Source organism: Chenopodium album, chromosome 11, assembly GCF_948465745.1.
Source record: "Chenopodium album chromosome 11, dcCheAlbu1.1, whole genome shotgun sequence".
In the NCBI taxonomy this organism is placed as follows: Eukaryota; Viridiplantae; Streptophyta; class Magnoliopsida; order Caryophyllales; family Amaranthaceae; genus Chenopodium; species Chenopodium album.
The window spans coordinates 18,419,513-18,435,295 of NC_137844.1; the positions used below are offsets into that span (position 1 = coordinate 18,419,513).

At 31.5% G+C, this 15,783-nt stretch overlaps 1 protein-coding gene across 1 annotated transcript; it reads left to right on the plus strand.

The window, feature by feature from the left end:
• Positions 1-3,093: 3,093 nt before the first annotated feature.
• On the plus strand, positions 3,094-9,716 carry LOC145568693 (kinetochore protein SPC25 homolog). The gene is made up of 8 exons (XM_081628115.1): positions 3,094-3,394; positions 3,638-3,703; positions 4,678-4,824; positions 6,997-7,110; positions 7,200-7,289; positions 7,391-7,510; positions 7,783-7,982; positions 9,425-9,716. The coding sequence occupies exons 1-8, from the start codon at positions 3,217-3,219 to the stop codon at positions 9,446-9,448; spliced, it is 939 nt and encodes a 312-aa protein (XP_081484241.1). The 5' UTR covers positions 3,094-3,216; the 3' UTR covers positions 9,449-9,716.
• The last annotated feature ends 6,067 nt before the right edge of the window (positions 9,717-15,783 follow it).

A 15,783-nucleotide genomic window follows, 5' to 3' on the forward strand; every position in this document is an offset into this window, starting at 1 on the left:
AAATATTTATTTATTTAATTAATTAATTAAAAGAAGGAGAGACCATATCTCTTTTTCTAATTAAAAAGAAGGAGAGACCACTTCTTTTAAATAGATGGTCTCCCTCGTTTTTTTACTTATTTAATTAAAAAAAGGAGAGACCACTTCTCCTAAATAAATGGTCTCTCTCTTTTATTTATTTATTTAATTAATAATAGGAGAGACCACTTATCTTATATAAAAGGGTCTCTCTCTTAATTTATTTATTAGATTAAAAAAAGAGAGACCATTAATCTGAAATATTGGGTCTCTTGAAATCAAGAGACCACATATTTAATTAAATAGTCTCTTGTTTGAGGTCTCTTTGGCCAATTTTGTAGTAGTGATTATTATTTTGACTCCTTTTTGGTTGAATATTATTTTCATGGCCATTTTTATTTTCACAGTTATTATAAAATTTTAATTTAGCTTGAAAAGCTTGTTCTACCGTTTGCTCATCAAATCTACGCGTTTTTTCTTCATGAGCTAATTTAGCCCATTAGCTCAGTCATACTGAGTGATCTTAAATCTTTATTAGACTCTTCTATAGCAACTAGGGATGTCAATGGGGCGGGACGGATGTTGGCCTTCCCATCCCCATCCCCACCTAACATTTTAATCCCCATCCCCATCCCCGCGGCGAGTCCAATATTTATCCCCATCCCCGCCCCGGCGGGTACAACTCCAAAACCATCCCCGCCTTACCCCCCACTTGGATATCCATCCCCACCTAATCCCCACCCAAGACCCACCTAATCCCCACCCAACCTAATCTCCGTCTATCAAATACATAATCCTACATAATTAATACGGATTATAATAATAATAAAAAATCATTCTTAATATTACACACATTCTTGTTTATAATATAAGTGTAGTACAAAGTATTATAATTAATATTTTATTTCACCTAATTATTTTATAAAATAGTATAAAAGTATATAATTTTTTTTTTAAAGATATATAGATAAGGTTATGAGGTGGGGATGGGGCGTGTACGAAGTGGGGTGGGGCTAGGATGGGGCGGGTACAACTTAAAATACACCCCCGCCCCATCACCCATGGCGGGTATGGTTTTTATCCCCATCCCCACCCCACCACCCGCCAGATAGAGACTCATCCCCGCCCTGCCCTAGTGTCCCTGCCCTATTGGGGTGGGTGATGGGGCGTGTACGAAGTGGGGCGGGGCTAGGATGGGGCGGGTACAACTTAAAATACACCCCCGCCCCATCACCCATGGCGGGTATGATTTTTATCCCCATCCCCACCCCACCACCCGCCAGATAGAGACTCATCCCCGCCCTGCCCTAGTGTCCCTGCCCTATTGGGGTGGGTGATGGGGCGTGTACGAAGTGGGGCGGGGCTAGGATGGGGCGGGTACAACTTAAAATACACCCCCGCCCCATCACCCATGGCGGGTATGGTTTTTATCCCCATCCCCACCCCACCACCCGCCAAATAGAGACTCATCCCCGCCCTGCCCTAGTGTCCCTGCCCTATTGGGGTGGGGATGGGGCGGGTCTCTTACTTGACCCGCCCCACTGACATCCCTAATAGCAACCACTATGTGATAAAATTTTTTGGTAAGAGTTCTTAGTATTTTTCAGTTATTTTAACATATTCAATTGTGTCTCCATTAGATCGAATTTGGTTAACAATATTTGAGACTCGATCAACATAGGATTGAATTGATTCATTATCGGTCATTTGTAGATTATCAAATTGACTCCACAGAGATTAGTTTAAAGAGTATTACCTTTTTCCGAGCCTCTATATTTTGTCTCCAGGATACTCCACGCCTCTTTCGCTGTTGTAGCGGCCATAATCGTAGGTAAAATTGTTTCAGCTACCCCACGATAAATTATCGAAAGGGCATAATGATTCCTTCTTATGTTTTGTTTCTATTGGCTTTTCTTAGTGGCATCCCAAGAAGCCTCTTCATTGGCATCTTTGGGTTTCTCATAGCCATTTTCAATAATTTTCGAAATATCTTAGGTGATAAAAAATCAATTTCATTTGCATACTCCATTGATTAAATTTCTCCCCCCTTAAATGTAGATACCCAATTAACTTGGAGATTAAAAATGTTTGTGTTTGTGTTTGTATTTGTAGGGGAGGCCATTTGTATTTAGGTAGAGTTAATATAATGTTGATATGAAAGTTGGAAGATGGATGATAAATGTGGAGGCTTTGGATTAACTATGCTCTGATACAAAATGATAGAAATTGGAAGAGTAGGTACATAGTGGGTTTGTAGTGGAATTGTCATTGATGAATTTGTATTGTGGGAAATGGAGTTGATGATGTAATGGATTTATTGCATGGCTTGACTACTTGAGTGTATACATGCAAGTCTATGCTCCTATTTATAACAAGTAATGTCGGTTACATTCCACCGATTTATTTCTACAAATTACTTCTACATGTTTCTTTTTCTATCTAAATTATTCTAGGTGGTAGACTTTTATCTAGTTTATCTAGATCCTTCCTATTGCTAGATATTAATCCTAGTTTTGTACAAGATATTTCTAGATTAACTTATTTTCAACAGTATTATCAGTAATAGGGGTGAGCGTAGCAGAGTATTCTATCAAAATCTCATGATCCGGATTCGGAACCGGAACCTGTTGCAACAAGTTCCTAAAAATAGGACCCGGAATCGGAACCTGTTCAACAGGTTCCTTGATTGTCTAGAATATTCAATACAAAATTACAATACTTATATTAATACCATTAATTAAACCTTTAAAAATAAGATGAAAAATAAATAAGAGGAGGGAGAGAAATAGGTGACGACTTTTACATAATTTTAATATATAGGGTTTTTATACTTGGGCTAAAATGATAGGTTGCAATTTCATGTACCATATAAAAAATCTATACTAACAGGGTACTCTACAGATTTAAGGTTCAAAATTTTATTACCCGAAATCGGAACCTGTTGCGACATATTCCTAATTTTATTATCCGAATCAAAACCTGATCTATAGATTCCGGTTCTAAAACCTACGATTCCGAGTAGGTTCCGATTCTATATAAGAGTGCCCTAAATTTTTACTCACCCCTGATCGGGAAGATAAACAAAAATTTAAAATTCAAGCGATCGTTCACTTGAAGCGAATTTCGAGGTTGAAAATGCCGGGCTAATCTCTCTCACTTTCTCTCTCCTCTTTCTATTTCTCTTTCTTCCCAACTCTTATGGCTTCCTTCCATGTCAGACCTGAAGGAACTGTACTCTCAAAGTTGTCGGAGCTTCGAAGAGTTTGTGACAAAGATATTGAAATTCACCAGCAAAATACTGACTCAATTTTTGCCTCTTTTGGGAATTTTCTTCAATCACACAGGTCCAAAGCTGAATTAACTGCTCATAATCAAGGTTCTCTTCTTTATTTTCACTCAACATTTGTTAATTTATGCTTTGATTTTGATTTTCTGTTGTGATTTTAGGGTTTGTGTGTGATTATTTGTGCTTGATTAGGGTTTATCGGATTTTCGAAATAACTGTGTTTTATTCTGAGTTGAAGAATACAGGCAAATATTTATGTGCTTAGTTTGACGATTTTTGTGTAAATAATGCATCATTAATTGAATAATGTGGATGAAATGATTTGTATTGCAGTGAAATTAGGGAAACTCAAAGTTGAATTAAGAGAATTGGAGGATGAATTGGTCAGAGCTTTGTCAGGTACTCCTCTTAATCATGTTGTGCCGGTTTTTTCACTTATAATTCGACATTATGGCGTTAGCTTATTGGAGAGTGAAGATATTCAATTGCCCTTCACATATTACTTGATGTTATGGTGGTATCTGTCATTACTTATCATTTTTCGCGATGCCCTGTGGATTGAATGTTTTGAAGTATCTACTGTATGTCTTAATACTTGCACATCCATAAACCGTGCGATTCTGGTTAGTAGCTTAACTTATGTTGGTTGCTGCACATCAATAATCATAATACTTTGTCTGTTGATTGTGGATTGTGGACTGTGGCACATGGTTAATGTGAGTTTCTTCTCAAGTGGAACATCACTTTTTTTGACCTGAGTTGCAATTGTGGGGTGATACATCTATGTTAAAGTTAGATTCCTCCATAAGTATCTGAATTGCTTCGGACTTCGGAAGCTAAGTCTTGTAATATTTGCATTTACTTATATTCTAGCAGTTGTTTTGAGGGATAAAATCCAGACCCATACCATAGCTGCCTGATGATGTATGCCTTATATAATTATATTGCAATGCATGGTTGGGGTGGCCCATGTATTTTAAATGGGTCATACACATGGTTTTTTTTATTTTTTTTATTTTTTTTATTTTTAAAATTTTTAAATCTAACCTCGTTTTATATTTTTATTGTGTACATGCTTCATCATTGTTGCTATTTAAGCCATAACCTTATTTGATCAATTTCCCAACAATTTCGCACATTGTTTTGAAATATGGATTTTCATCTACCAACTGTATTTTGTCACCTTTTAGCATTTATTTCAATGACTATTAATTATTTACACAGCCTAAGTGATTATGAATGACCATTATTTCCTTATACATAGTATGCAGTTATACACGAGTCAAGAAAGCTAGAGATCTTATGTAGTTATGTTGCTATTAGCAAGCATTTTGATGCGGTTTTCTATGTATTGATGTTATGTCTGTTCACAGTTAAGACACGGAATGCGGCCAAGCGGATTGCAATAACAGACTCCCTTTCTGAAATAATTATAAAAGCGGATGAGCTTCAGAAAATTTTACAAGATCAAGCAGCTAGAAAAGATGAATATGCTTCCATCCTATCCGAACAGTCAAAAGGTAAATATCTTTACCATAGTTGAATTGATTTATGTTTGCTAAATATAAGTATATACAGAGTTAGTGTATTAGGTTTTTGGCTCCATGGAGATGTGAGTTAATAAACAATCATGTGGCTGTAAATGATTATGCTAAATGGTTAATAATTATATAGATTTCTTCATACTAAGTGGAATAAAAGAATATCACATACTTGCTCTTCCATAATTAAAATATCCACAGCCCTTAGGTTAAATGTAGAGGGGATTTCTTTTTCTTTTTTTTCTTTTTTTTTTTTTTCTCTCTTTGGTCACTTGCCTCTGCAAGAATATATATTTGTTGAAGCATGAGTGGTTTTCGTACAAAAGAAATACTAGAAACAGTTTCAAAGTAAACATCATGGTATGTTATATTGTTAAGTAATTGCTTCACTGTACACTAGTTTTATACTCCCTCTGCCACTCCAATCCTTAAAGTTCTGTAGCGAACTACTACAGCTAAACACAAGAATACAACAACTTAAGCAAAACACTAAGAAATATCATATTAAGTGAAGCAGGTTGCTATTTCATTAATAAAGATCAAAGCTTTCTTACAAATGGAGGCTTAAGGCCACCAATCTCCTAGTGGCTTAAGGCCACAAATCTCTACTCAACTAAATACTATAATAATTAAGCTACCTGGGGGTGCAAGTCCTACCAGACAGTGAGTTGCATCATGAGAAGGAGGCACGCAAGACCAATGAATGGACTATACCTCGTAGAACAGTTGTCAGAGAGAAACCTGAAACGTCAAACCCTGCTGTTGTGGTGATGAACACTTATGAAATGCTGCACATGGACCCTGTGATTGAACCAGTGATTCCGAATCCATTGATAGAAAAAGTAAAGCTTCCAATGCAAGAGGGCGGGGACCTTATCCCCTCTGATGCAGGATGAGGATTATTTGCTGGAATGTGAGGGGCTTCAACATCAAACAAAAAGAGAGAAAACTCTTTTAAAAAGAAAATAGATTTGTGTGTTTTTTGTGAAACAAGAGTAAAGAAAGAAAATAGCAAAAAAGTTTGTGAGAAGATTTGTAGAGGTTGGGAGTGTGTAGATAATTATGATTTTGCATATAATGGTCGTTTGTGGATTGGCCACAAATCTGTACTCAACTAAATACTATAATAATTAAGCTACCTTAGCAAGTTCTTGCTCCTTTTAATATATACATAAGCAGCCAAAAATAGAGAAAAGACAAAAGCTGCAGCTATCATTATTTGATATGCTACTCCCTTCTTTACAGCAGTCCTGGTGTTGCTGCTCACTGACTTGGATGCTGCTCCACTACCTCTCCCCTTAACAACTCATTGTGTCTTTCTTACCCCTTCTCACATATGTGATAATGTCATGTGGCCTGCTCTTGGTGTTCGTTGCAAGTTCTTCCAATTTCTTTTTGACATCTTTGCTCATGCACATTTCTAATCATTTTTATCTTGAACTATATGTTATTAAAAATTATAAAAGTTTGATATTTTAAAAAGTAATCATTGAGATGAATCAAACAAGACCCCACTTGACCATATTTTTTTCTTTTATATTGGAGAGAATTTAGAAGATTCTCTTAAAATGTGAATAGTTTATAGATTCCAAATAGAAATAACATTTAGGATAAGAGGGAGTAGTTTGTATTCAATGCTCATTTGTCTCTTGTTATAGGCTTATAGCAGCACTTTGATGTAATTTAATGTAGATGATTAAGGGCCTATTAATTTGTGCATATTAAACCACAAATAGCTAACCATAAAGTTAATGTTTGTACTCTTCTTATGTGCTTTGCTGAAAATAAAATTCTATAGAAAGTAAAATGCCTTTTCCTACTATGGGTTACCCTCCTTCTATAAGGTTTGTGAGCATATATATGGTTATCCTGAAGATTTTCCTAGCATTTACCTTATGGTGACCCTGAGTCCCCGACAAACAGAGTGTCATTATTCACACTTGAATGTTGAAAACTTTACAAAACAAGAAGAGCGAAGTGGAATTGATCATTTAAGTGAGATCATCCCTTATTTAGTACAATACAGATAAATTCAAACTCATAGATTCAGTAACAAATTTTATTGTTTACGGGTTTTATTTTGTAATGTTTTTGTTTTAATTCTTGAGATTTCTAAATCTTATTCTTCCTTTTGTTTTGTATTTTCAATAGCTATGGCTGAATCTGAAGAGAATAGTCAGGAAGCTTCTAGGAACAGAGAAGAAATACAAGAGGCATTTACATGGTACAACAGGGTACTTGGTTTCCGTATTGATGGAGGACATGGTAATTTTAAGTATTTTAATTGTTTGTGGAGCATTCGTTCTTGTTGCTACGCTGTAATTATAACTCTAGTAAATGTTTTTTTGGGGCAGGTGTTACATTCACATTTACTAACATCAACAAAAAATGTCCAGCTGAGGAGTATTCTTTCACCGTTCGCCATGCGAATGAAAAGTATACTTGTAAGTGCTGTGGTGTAAAGAATGTGAAGCATATTATTGGGATAGGTAATAATTTTGTTTATTGACTATTGTCTTTACTTGTGATGAACATGTTTTTGCAGTGCTTGGTTCTAAGCCACACTTAAAAGATACTGAAGAGCTGGTCCATGAGTTAAACAAGAGCAATGAACTATTCAGATTTGTTAGAATTTTGAGAGAGAAATTCCAGGCTACATCAGCAGGTACTCTCAAACCTGTAATGGTATCCCTCGTTTGAAGTATAGATGGTAGACCTGACAATTTTTTTCCCATGTGTGGAAGTTTTGTATAACAGTCACATGATTCTATGATGGTTAACTAACTTACAAACTTATTGTTGGCCTGTTGCTACATTTTTTGGAGCTCTTCACTTTTTGCTTGATTTGAAATGCTAATACAAATCTCCTGCATCAGTTATCTCAGCATATTATTTGGTTGAATATTCTGATGTATGGGACTCTTCTTTGTTTCTCAGGGCCAATGTCTAACTTCATAAATCAAGATCAAGATTGTACCAGTATCTCTTTATCTGCTCCAGTTTCCTCAGGTTCTAGCAGAAGTAAATCGCCACTCCCACTTAGAGAAGTCAACGGAGATACTAAAAAACTTGATCATGGAAAAGGCGCCAAATCACCTCATCTCTTCCTATCTCCTCGACGCTCACCTCGTCTTTTGGTATTGTTTGAGAACACCTTTTATTCATTGTGCACTTTGTCTTTGAATTGACTAAATCTAGAGGACAAATTTTTTTTTTTTTGTTCCTTTCTCATCCGTTGAGGTTTGTCTGTGCATGCACAATGAAGTGCATACATAAAAAATCACAAACAATTATAATTGCCTCTCTGATGAACAAAATAGGTTCTTATTGATTGTGTATGATGTTTTGGCTAGTAATAAAGAATTGGTAAAAGGATGAAGTCATCTTGTTCTCAGGCAATGCACTCATAGGTGACTTAATTATAGGATATCTGGAGTATCCGAGGAAAGAACCTAACCTTTGTCTGTTCATTTATTGAAAGACATTAGAATGACCATGGCAACAAAAGTATTATAGGTCCTAGTAAATATATGGCTTTTCTCAAACAAAATTTGTCCACGTTTTTTCTCTTCTTTACTATACATTGTTAGAGTTAATAACAAGAGTGTCTTTTGAAAAAAATTCAAAGGTAAACGTAGCAAGATTTATGCGAAGTACATTATTTCATTACAAATTTTCAAATTTATTTCGAGCTTATTATTGGTTTCTTTGGTAAAAAGTGACTTATTTCAGAAAAGGTAGTGGTAATTCGTAACCGTGTTAACCTTATGAAAGGAATGGAGTATAATTTGATACATGAGATTTATTACAGTATTGCATATGAAATAATCAAATATGTCAGACAGAAAAAAGCTTTTGCTTAGATCAGCATCTTTTAGTTGCTAATTTTACTTATAAGGTTAGTTCATGGTTTATGATGCGGCAAGGACCAATTGATTGTGTCTCTGTTTGGCTGTAGAAATTTTGGGTTTGGTGGTGGTGAATTTTGACTGATTATCCAAATTTCTGATCAGTAGCTGGAATCCGGAAATAGAATATGAATGTTTCAGGAATTTGGAACTTTTATTGCTTTAAAATAGGGTCAATTCAGTAGCAGGATATCTTTATCTGCCCCATTTTGTTCAAATTATGATAGCAGAACTGAATCACCTTTATTTGGTTGGAAAGGCCAACACCGATATTCCATGAATATCATGAAGATTTTAGATCTCCTTTTCCCCTCCTAAATGTATATCTGCATCATCACTCTGATGATCTCCCCGTTTTCTGGTTGTATGGTATTTTTTGGAAACACCATATATGCTTTGTGTTTGGCTTCATCTTTGACTAATACAGCAAACAACAATATTATTTTTACCTCATTTGATGCTCTTCTGTGTCTTCATATGAATGAATTTTAATACTGTAATATTTTACCAAGAAGTATTAAGACTGTTTCATTGTCTCGAAGTGTATTCTGAAAGCATTTAGGAGGGTGAGAGTTGGCTGTATATTTCCGGTCTTTGGTTGAACTGTGATAATAGAGTGCTATGAACTATGATGTGGATTATTAATTCAGTGTTGCACTTGCACATTCCAGGGTAAAAAACCTAGAGGAGGATGAACATATACTGTCTCCAGAAACTGGGGAAAACGTAATTTATGGGAGGGAATATCAACTGCTGGTTGGACACATAAATGGCAATATCGGGCAGATTTGGCTGACGGGTTGTTTAAAGTTTAATCTAATTGTATCTAATTCTTTTTGCAATTTTTCTTCTGAAGAGTGGAGACTGCTGCTGCTGCTGCTGCTATGATGTTTTAAGTTCTTCAACTCCTTTTGTGCTGAGGGTTGTAAGTTGAGTTCCATTTTGTGTAAATTTGTCACATGATGTGCCTTCTGTTTCTTCTACTTTCCTGCGGTCCTGCCCTTAGTTTTGAGCGCTAGGATTTTACACTCGATGGACAAAATGAAATAAGTTTAAGCAAGGTAGGTTCAGAGTTTAGACACGCTAAGACATACCTTCTTTTATTTATTTATTATTATTATTTTAATTATAATTTGGCAGTTTTTTACGGTAATATTTATTAGTGTTAGGGGTTTGTTGAAGACAATAAACATGCAATAATTATTTAAGCTGAAGATAGTGAATAACTGATTGCGATGAACAAAATTTAGTATGAATTCCTCTACTAAAGTGGTTCAGAACTTTCAAGAATAGAAATAGTAAAAGAAAGTATATAAAAATTGGTTATTATCTATTTAATACTATTTTTAATCATAATAATAATAAAAAAAATATTTCCTTTGTTTTTTCATATTTGCAACACGTATTTTTTCACAGTATAGTTCAAATGATTTAATTTAGTAGGTTTGAGGTTGAGCAAGCCCAAGTTGCTCACATATTAAACATTTTCATGTTTATCAAATGGCATTCTAGTAAATATTTTACAAATTTTAACTATGCTTCACACCCCCCTACCCTCCGCGTGTGTTCTACCCCCTACCCCTTTTCATTTACGAATTTTCTGCAAATTTTTATAAAATGTTCATTTATGTATTGGTAAATGTTCATTTGTGTGTCATAAGATGTTCATTTTTATAACAAGGAGTTTTTTGTTCAAATTAATATATATTTTAAATTGAATTTTAATAATTTTTTACAAATAAAAATGAGAGCAAATTTATTTATAAGGATTACTGTGTTTTAATCATTTTTATTATTAGAAGTATTGCATCATCCAATGTTCATTTTTGTTTATTCGTGTTTCAACATATGTTCATTTTTGTATCATCAAATGTTCATTTTAAGAGATATGTGTAAGTTTCATAGTAAGATGTATGCAAATACATACGTCTTAGATTTCTATTTATTTAAATAAAACGTTGTTAACAAATAATTTCCAATATAAAATAAATTTAATTTAATTACACATTTCTATACAATTATACTATTACATGTAATTGTTCCATAAACATGAAATTGAACCAAATGTACATATGTGTCTTGCTAAATGAACATTATTTGTTACATTTGATATAATAAAGTGTGTGTGCGCGCGCGCGCGTGTGTATCCTCGTTGCAACTCTAGTCATATACTTCCTTACTTGATTATCTTGTACAATGAGCGATCGATCAAGTTTTTCAAAAAAAAAAAAAATAAATAAATAAAAATAAAAATAAAAATAATGACAACACATTCCAAACAAAAGTATGTAAAATATAAGGATTATATTCAAAATTGAACATTTACTCATGAATGATAATTAGAATCCAGAAATGAACACACTATAAAGATATAAAAAACTTTCAAATATATGAGAATGAGAATGTATAAAATATAAGTGAACATGTATTGTATCTAAATGAACATTTAAATCTTTTCCATTAAAAAAAATATGACAATTAAATCATTCACAGAAACAAATTAAATTTGAACACATTGCTAGAAAATGAACAAATATTCTAAATTAACATAAACCAAAAGTCAAATGAACATTTTCAATAAAAAAAAATTTGATTAAGCATTTTTTTAATATAAAATAAGAAACAAGTATTAAAAAATTGAAACAATTACTTTTAATATGAGAATGAAAAAGTATAAAATTAATGAATATGCTTAGATATAAAAATAAATATTGATTATGCAAATTAACGTCTTTCCATATAAGAACGAACATGTAATGCAAAGAGAATGAACATGTATCAAATTTAAATGAACATATATTAATATGAAAATGATCCTAAATGAATATGAATTCCATTTAAAATGATATATTTTTTTCCATCTAAAAGGAACATTTATGATAGATACTAAACTCGTGAAATAACACTTTTTAGCGATAAAATAAGTAATATTAAATAATAATTGACGCTTCAATGTCATAAATCAAATTGATAATTTGTCTTTAATTTTAGTTATTATAAATTTATAATTTGTGTTTTTTTTTTTCTTTTTTGCAATTATAATTTGAATATTAATTCTTCCACAAATGAGCATAAAGTCCATCTAAAATGAACATTTACAATAGAAAAAATATAATAGTCAAAATTCACCGAATAACAATTTTAATTAAATTATAATATATTATGGAAAATTCTTATAACATAATTCAGTTATTATAATAAGAATCATTTCCATTAAAAACTATGAGAAATCACAAAATCTAATTGAAATTCTTATTAGATATGTGAAGAATTCTAATGATTATTTAATAATAAGTAAATGACCATATAGTAGTATATAAATGAACATTTACCAAACTAAAAATGAACTAAATTTACATTTCTATAAATAAATCAAATCATTCATTATATATATTAGGGCAATTGAACTCTATTTTAAATTTTTAGTCCAGTAATTGTATAAGCTAATAACACACAACACAATTTAAATCAACTTAAAACAAAGTATATAAAACATTATTCTACTATAATCTTAAGAAATCATTATTACCAAGTAAAATTATAAGAAATCGTAAACTACTACTATTGAAATATCATATTATTGAAGAATAAGGCAAATAAAAAGTTAGGGTTTGATTTTTTTTTTCGAAAAATAAACAAAATCATCAACTTACAATTTGATTGATGGTCGTTCTTTTGTAGAAATTTTCTTCGATTTCTTGATTTTTTTTCTTTTACAAGTAGAGACCTAAGAGCATTTTGATTTATTTTTCAAGAAATATATAGAAGATTTTGGTAGTTTAAGAGAGAGAAATTGGTAAAATTATGAGGAGAGAGAAAATATAGAAAATTAAAGGGGGAGGGGTTGTAGGTTCTATGGTAATTTAGTTTTTTTTTTTTTTGGGGGGGGGGGGGGGGGGGGGGTAGGCAATGACGCCTAAAGGGGGGTGTAGGCAACAACAACTATAAATATTTGATCTTGAAAATCATGTTGTCATTAAATAAATAATTTCTCTCCTTTTTGCCACTTGTCATTGTTGGACAAAAATTAACAGTGTAAGAGAGCTTTCTCCATTGAAACAAGGAGGTGCAACAGAAATTTAGAACAATACCTCTAAGCTCAATCAATCATGAGCTTCAATGGAGGAATTAGTGAGCTTCAATGGTCAACTACCATTTTCTCCACTGGATTCCAACGGCTTTGCTGTCAAATTAAACTAAAATCCTAAGAAAAATAGAGAAATTAAGAATATGTTTAATCCTGTAGGGTAGGGTTTAATCGTCCTCCTCCATTAAAGCTACTCATGAGCTTTAATTCCTCCATTGGAACAATTAAAAGGGGAAAAAAAAAAAAAAAAAAAGAAAAAAAGAAATTGGGCAAAAGAGAGAAAATGTTACCGAAGATCTCCAATTTCACTTACTAACGTTGTCAATATGAAAGTTAGTGTCAATGTTATTTTACCTCTAACTAAAAACCTTTAAGTACATTTTATATCCCTTGATGAACATTTTAAGTTTATCGAGTGATAAACTTGAATTTGCTCGTTTGAGGTTAGAGTGAGGGTGTTAGGAATATAATTTAGTGGGTACTCATGAGCTTCAAATAAGGAAAGTAGTATAACTTTCAAGTGTGTTGCAAGTATTGTTACATTTACATTTTAAAGAAGTGTTGTAAGTATTAAAAGAAACCTAATTATTGAGTGTTGCAAGTATTGTTACATTTCCATTTTTAAACAGTGTTGCAAGTATATTCTGAACAAAATTATAAAAAATAGAATATATATATATATATATATTTTCTTCTTATTTCACTTATTTACTAAAATAAAATATGAATGATCCTGAAAAATCAATCACAAATCATGCATTTGACCATTTTTTTTTTTTTTTTTTTTTTTTTTTTTTTTTACACAATTATAGCAACAAGTATCGGTTTTTTTTTTTGTATTTTACTAACCGAGTATCTATCTATATACCTATACTAAAGCAGAGTCTTTTTTGGAGGGGATTTTCCCTCCTTAACTCTAATATATTGGTTTTTTTTTTTTTGTTTTTTTTTTTTTTTTTGTAAAATTATTAATTTGTATAAGAACTTTATTATTTAATTATTTTTTGTTATAATTAACTTTTGTTTTACATTTTTCTAGAGATTTCTACATTTGAATTTCAATGACCTTATTGAGAGTTTCAAAAGTATGTACTTTCTCCATTCTTTTTTGTTAAACAGACTTGTATTTTGTGCGATCTCTAATGCATATGTTTGACCAATTACAACTTTAAGTACATACTAATGTAAATTATGAAAAACTAATATGGATACTACACTTTGAAATGATTCTAACAAGATCATAAGTTATAATTTCATTATTTGTAAATAAGTAACAATAAAAAGTCAATATATATATTTTTTTTTTGAATAGTGACCCAACCCCATGAATAATCCGTGAGTATAACATTAATGAACAGAGGTAATACTTCGTATAATTTAACGTTGTGAAAAAATAATAATATTTGTCAAAAAAAAAAAATAATTAAAATATCTTTTTTCACACTATTAAACCCACTTTCTCGAATTTTACCCCAAATCAACTTTCATATTACCATTTGTAACCTTATCATCAAAGTACATATGGCAAAACAATGACCAGTTAAGATCGAGTATTAATTTGCCAGGACAAACACCTGTTACACTTTGTTTTATACATCTTATTCTTTCCACGGTACAACAAAACACCCATTTTCGATATATCTATAGTAATATATAAAGTAAGAATGGATTTTGGGCGATAAATTTCAGTTTTCAGAAATACCCTTTTCATTCATTTCCTTTTTCTTTTAAAACTACCACCCTAAAAAAAAAAAAAAAAAAAAAAAACTACCATCCTTTTATAATTTTTTTTTTTTTTGAGAGAATTCATACTCTATTTAGCCTTATGAACTTATCAACATATATTTTTTTAATAACATATGTAACTATTTTTTTAAATCAAGAATTTTTAAACCCACTAATTTTTTTTGGAAAAAAAAAATTCGAGCATGATAGATATTTTACACGCACGAATCGTATGTCTTTTATTATATTTTATCAACAATTTTTGGACTCACTAATTCTAAATTACTTGAACTGAAATTTCATTCTAATTCTAATGGAGTAATTTTTGAATTCTCTCAATATATCTATTATTTGTAAAAGGCTACTTGTGCATATGCATATAAGTAGTGCTATCAAGCTTATTTATTACTCCCTCCGTCCCCAAAACTTCGACCCTTTTAGGTAGATTTCGCGGTTATTAAGAAATTTAAATAAAAAGAAATAAAAACATATTGGAAAGATAAATTTACATGGGGTTTGTAAAAATATAGAGAGATAAAGTATTAGAAATACATGAAATAACAAAATTTTATATGAAAAAGCTAATTTTGCACAAAAATATTGTTGTCAATTGGTAGGTATTTTAATGCAAATGGGTCGATCATTTTGGGACTAAAATTAGGCCAAAAGGGTCGAAGTTTTGGGGACGAAGGGAGTAGTAAAAGTATATTACTTGAATTCACTCAAGATATTTGTAACTATATGGCTCTAAAATTGATATTTGCAATATATAATAATAGTATTGATATTTCAAATATCAATTATATCACAAGTAACTAAATAGTCTTTTACAAATAATAGATATATTGAGTGAATTCTAATGAATTGATATTTGTTATGATATTAGTATTTTAGAATTTTTTAACTCTAAAATACTACAATATTATATTTTACAATTATTATTGATAGAGTAATTATTGTACAATATATCTATCAAGCTTATTTAACTCTAAAATACAATCTCTCAATACTCCCAAGTAATTCTAAAATACTTTTTATTGATATCTTTTACAAATAATAGATATACTGTACACGCATGCATCGTGTGTCTTATATATATATATATATATATATATATATATTATTTTATCAATAACTTTCTTATATAAAGAGAAATGACATTTTGGTTGATACCCTTCTCAACTTGCTAAATTACTATTCACTTTTTTTTTTTTTTTT

Excerpts from the sequence above, each read along its gene's own strand:
- LOC145568693 (XM_081628115.1), top strand. The coding sequence starts at position 3,217 with ATGGCTTCCTTCCATGTCAGACCTGAAGGAACTGTACTCTCAAAGTTG. Across the intron at positions 3,704-4,677 it reads ATTGGTCAGAGCTTTGTCAG|TTAAGACACGGAATGCGGCC; the intron begins GTACTCCTCTTA and ends GTCTGTTCACAG. Across the intron at positions 7,290-7,390 it reads TGCGAATGAAAAGTATACTT|TGCTTGGTTCTAAGCCACAC; the intron begins GTAAGTGCTGTG and ends ATGTTTTTGCAG.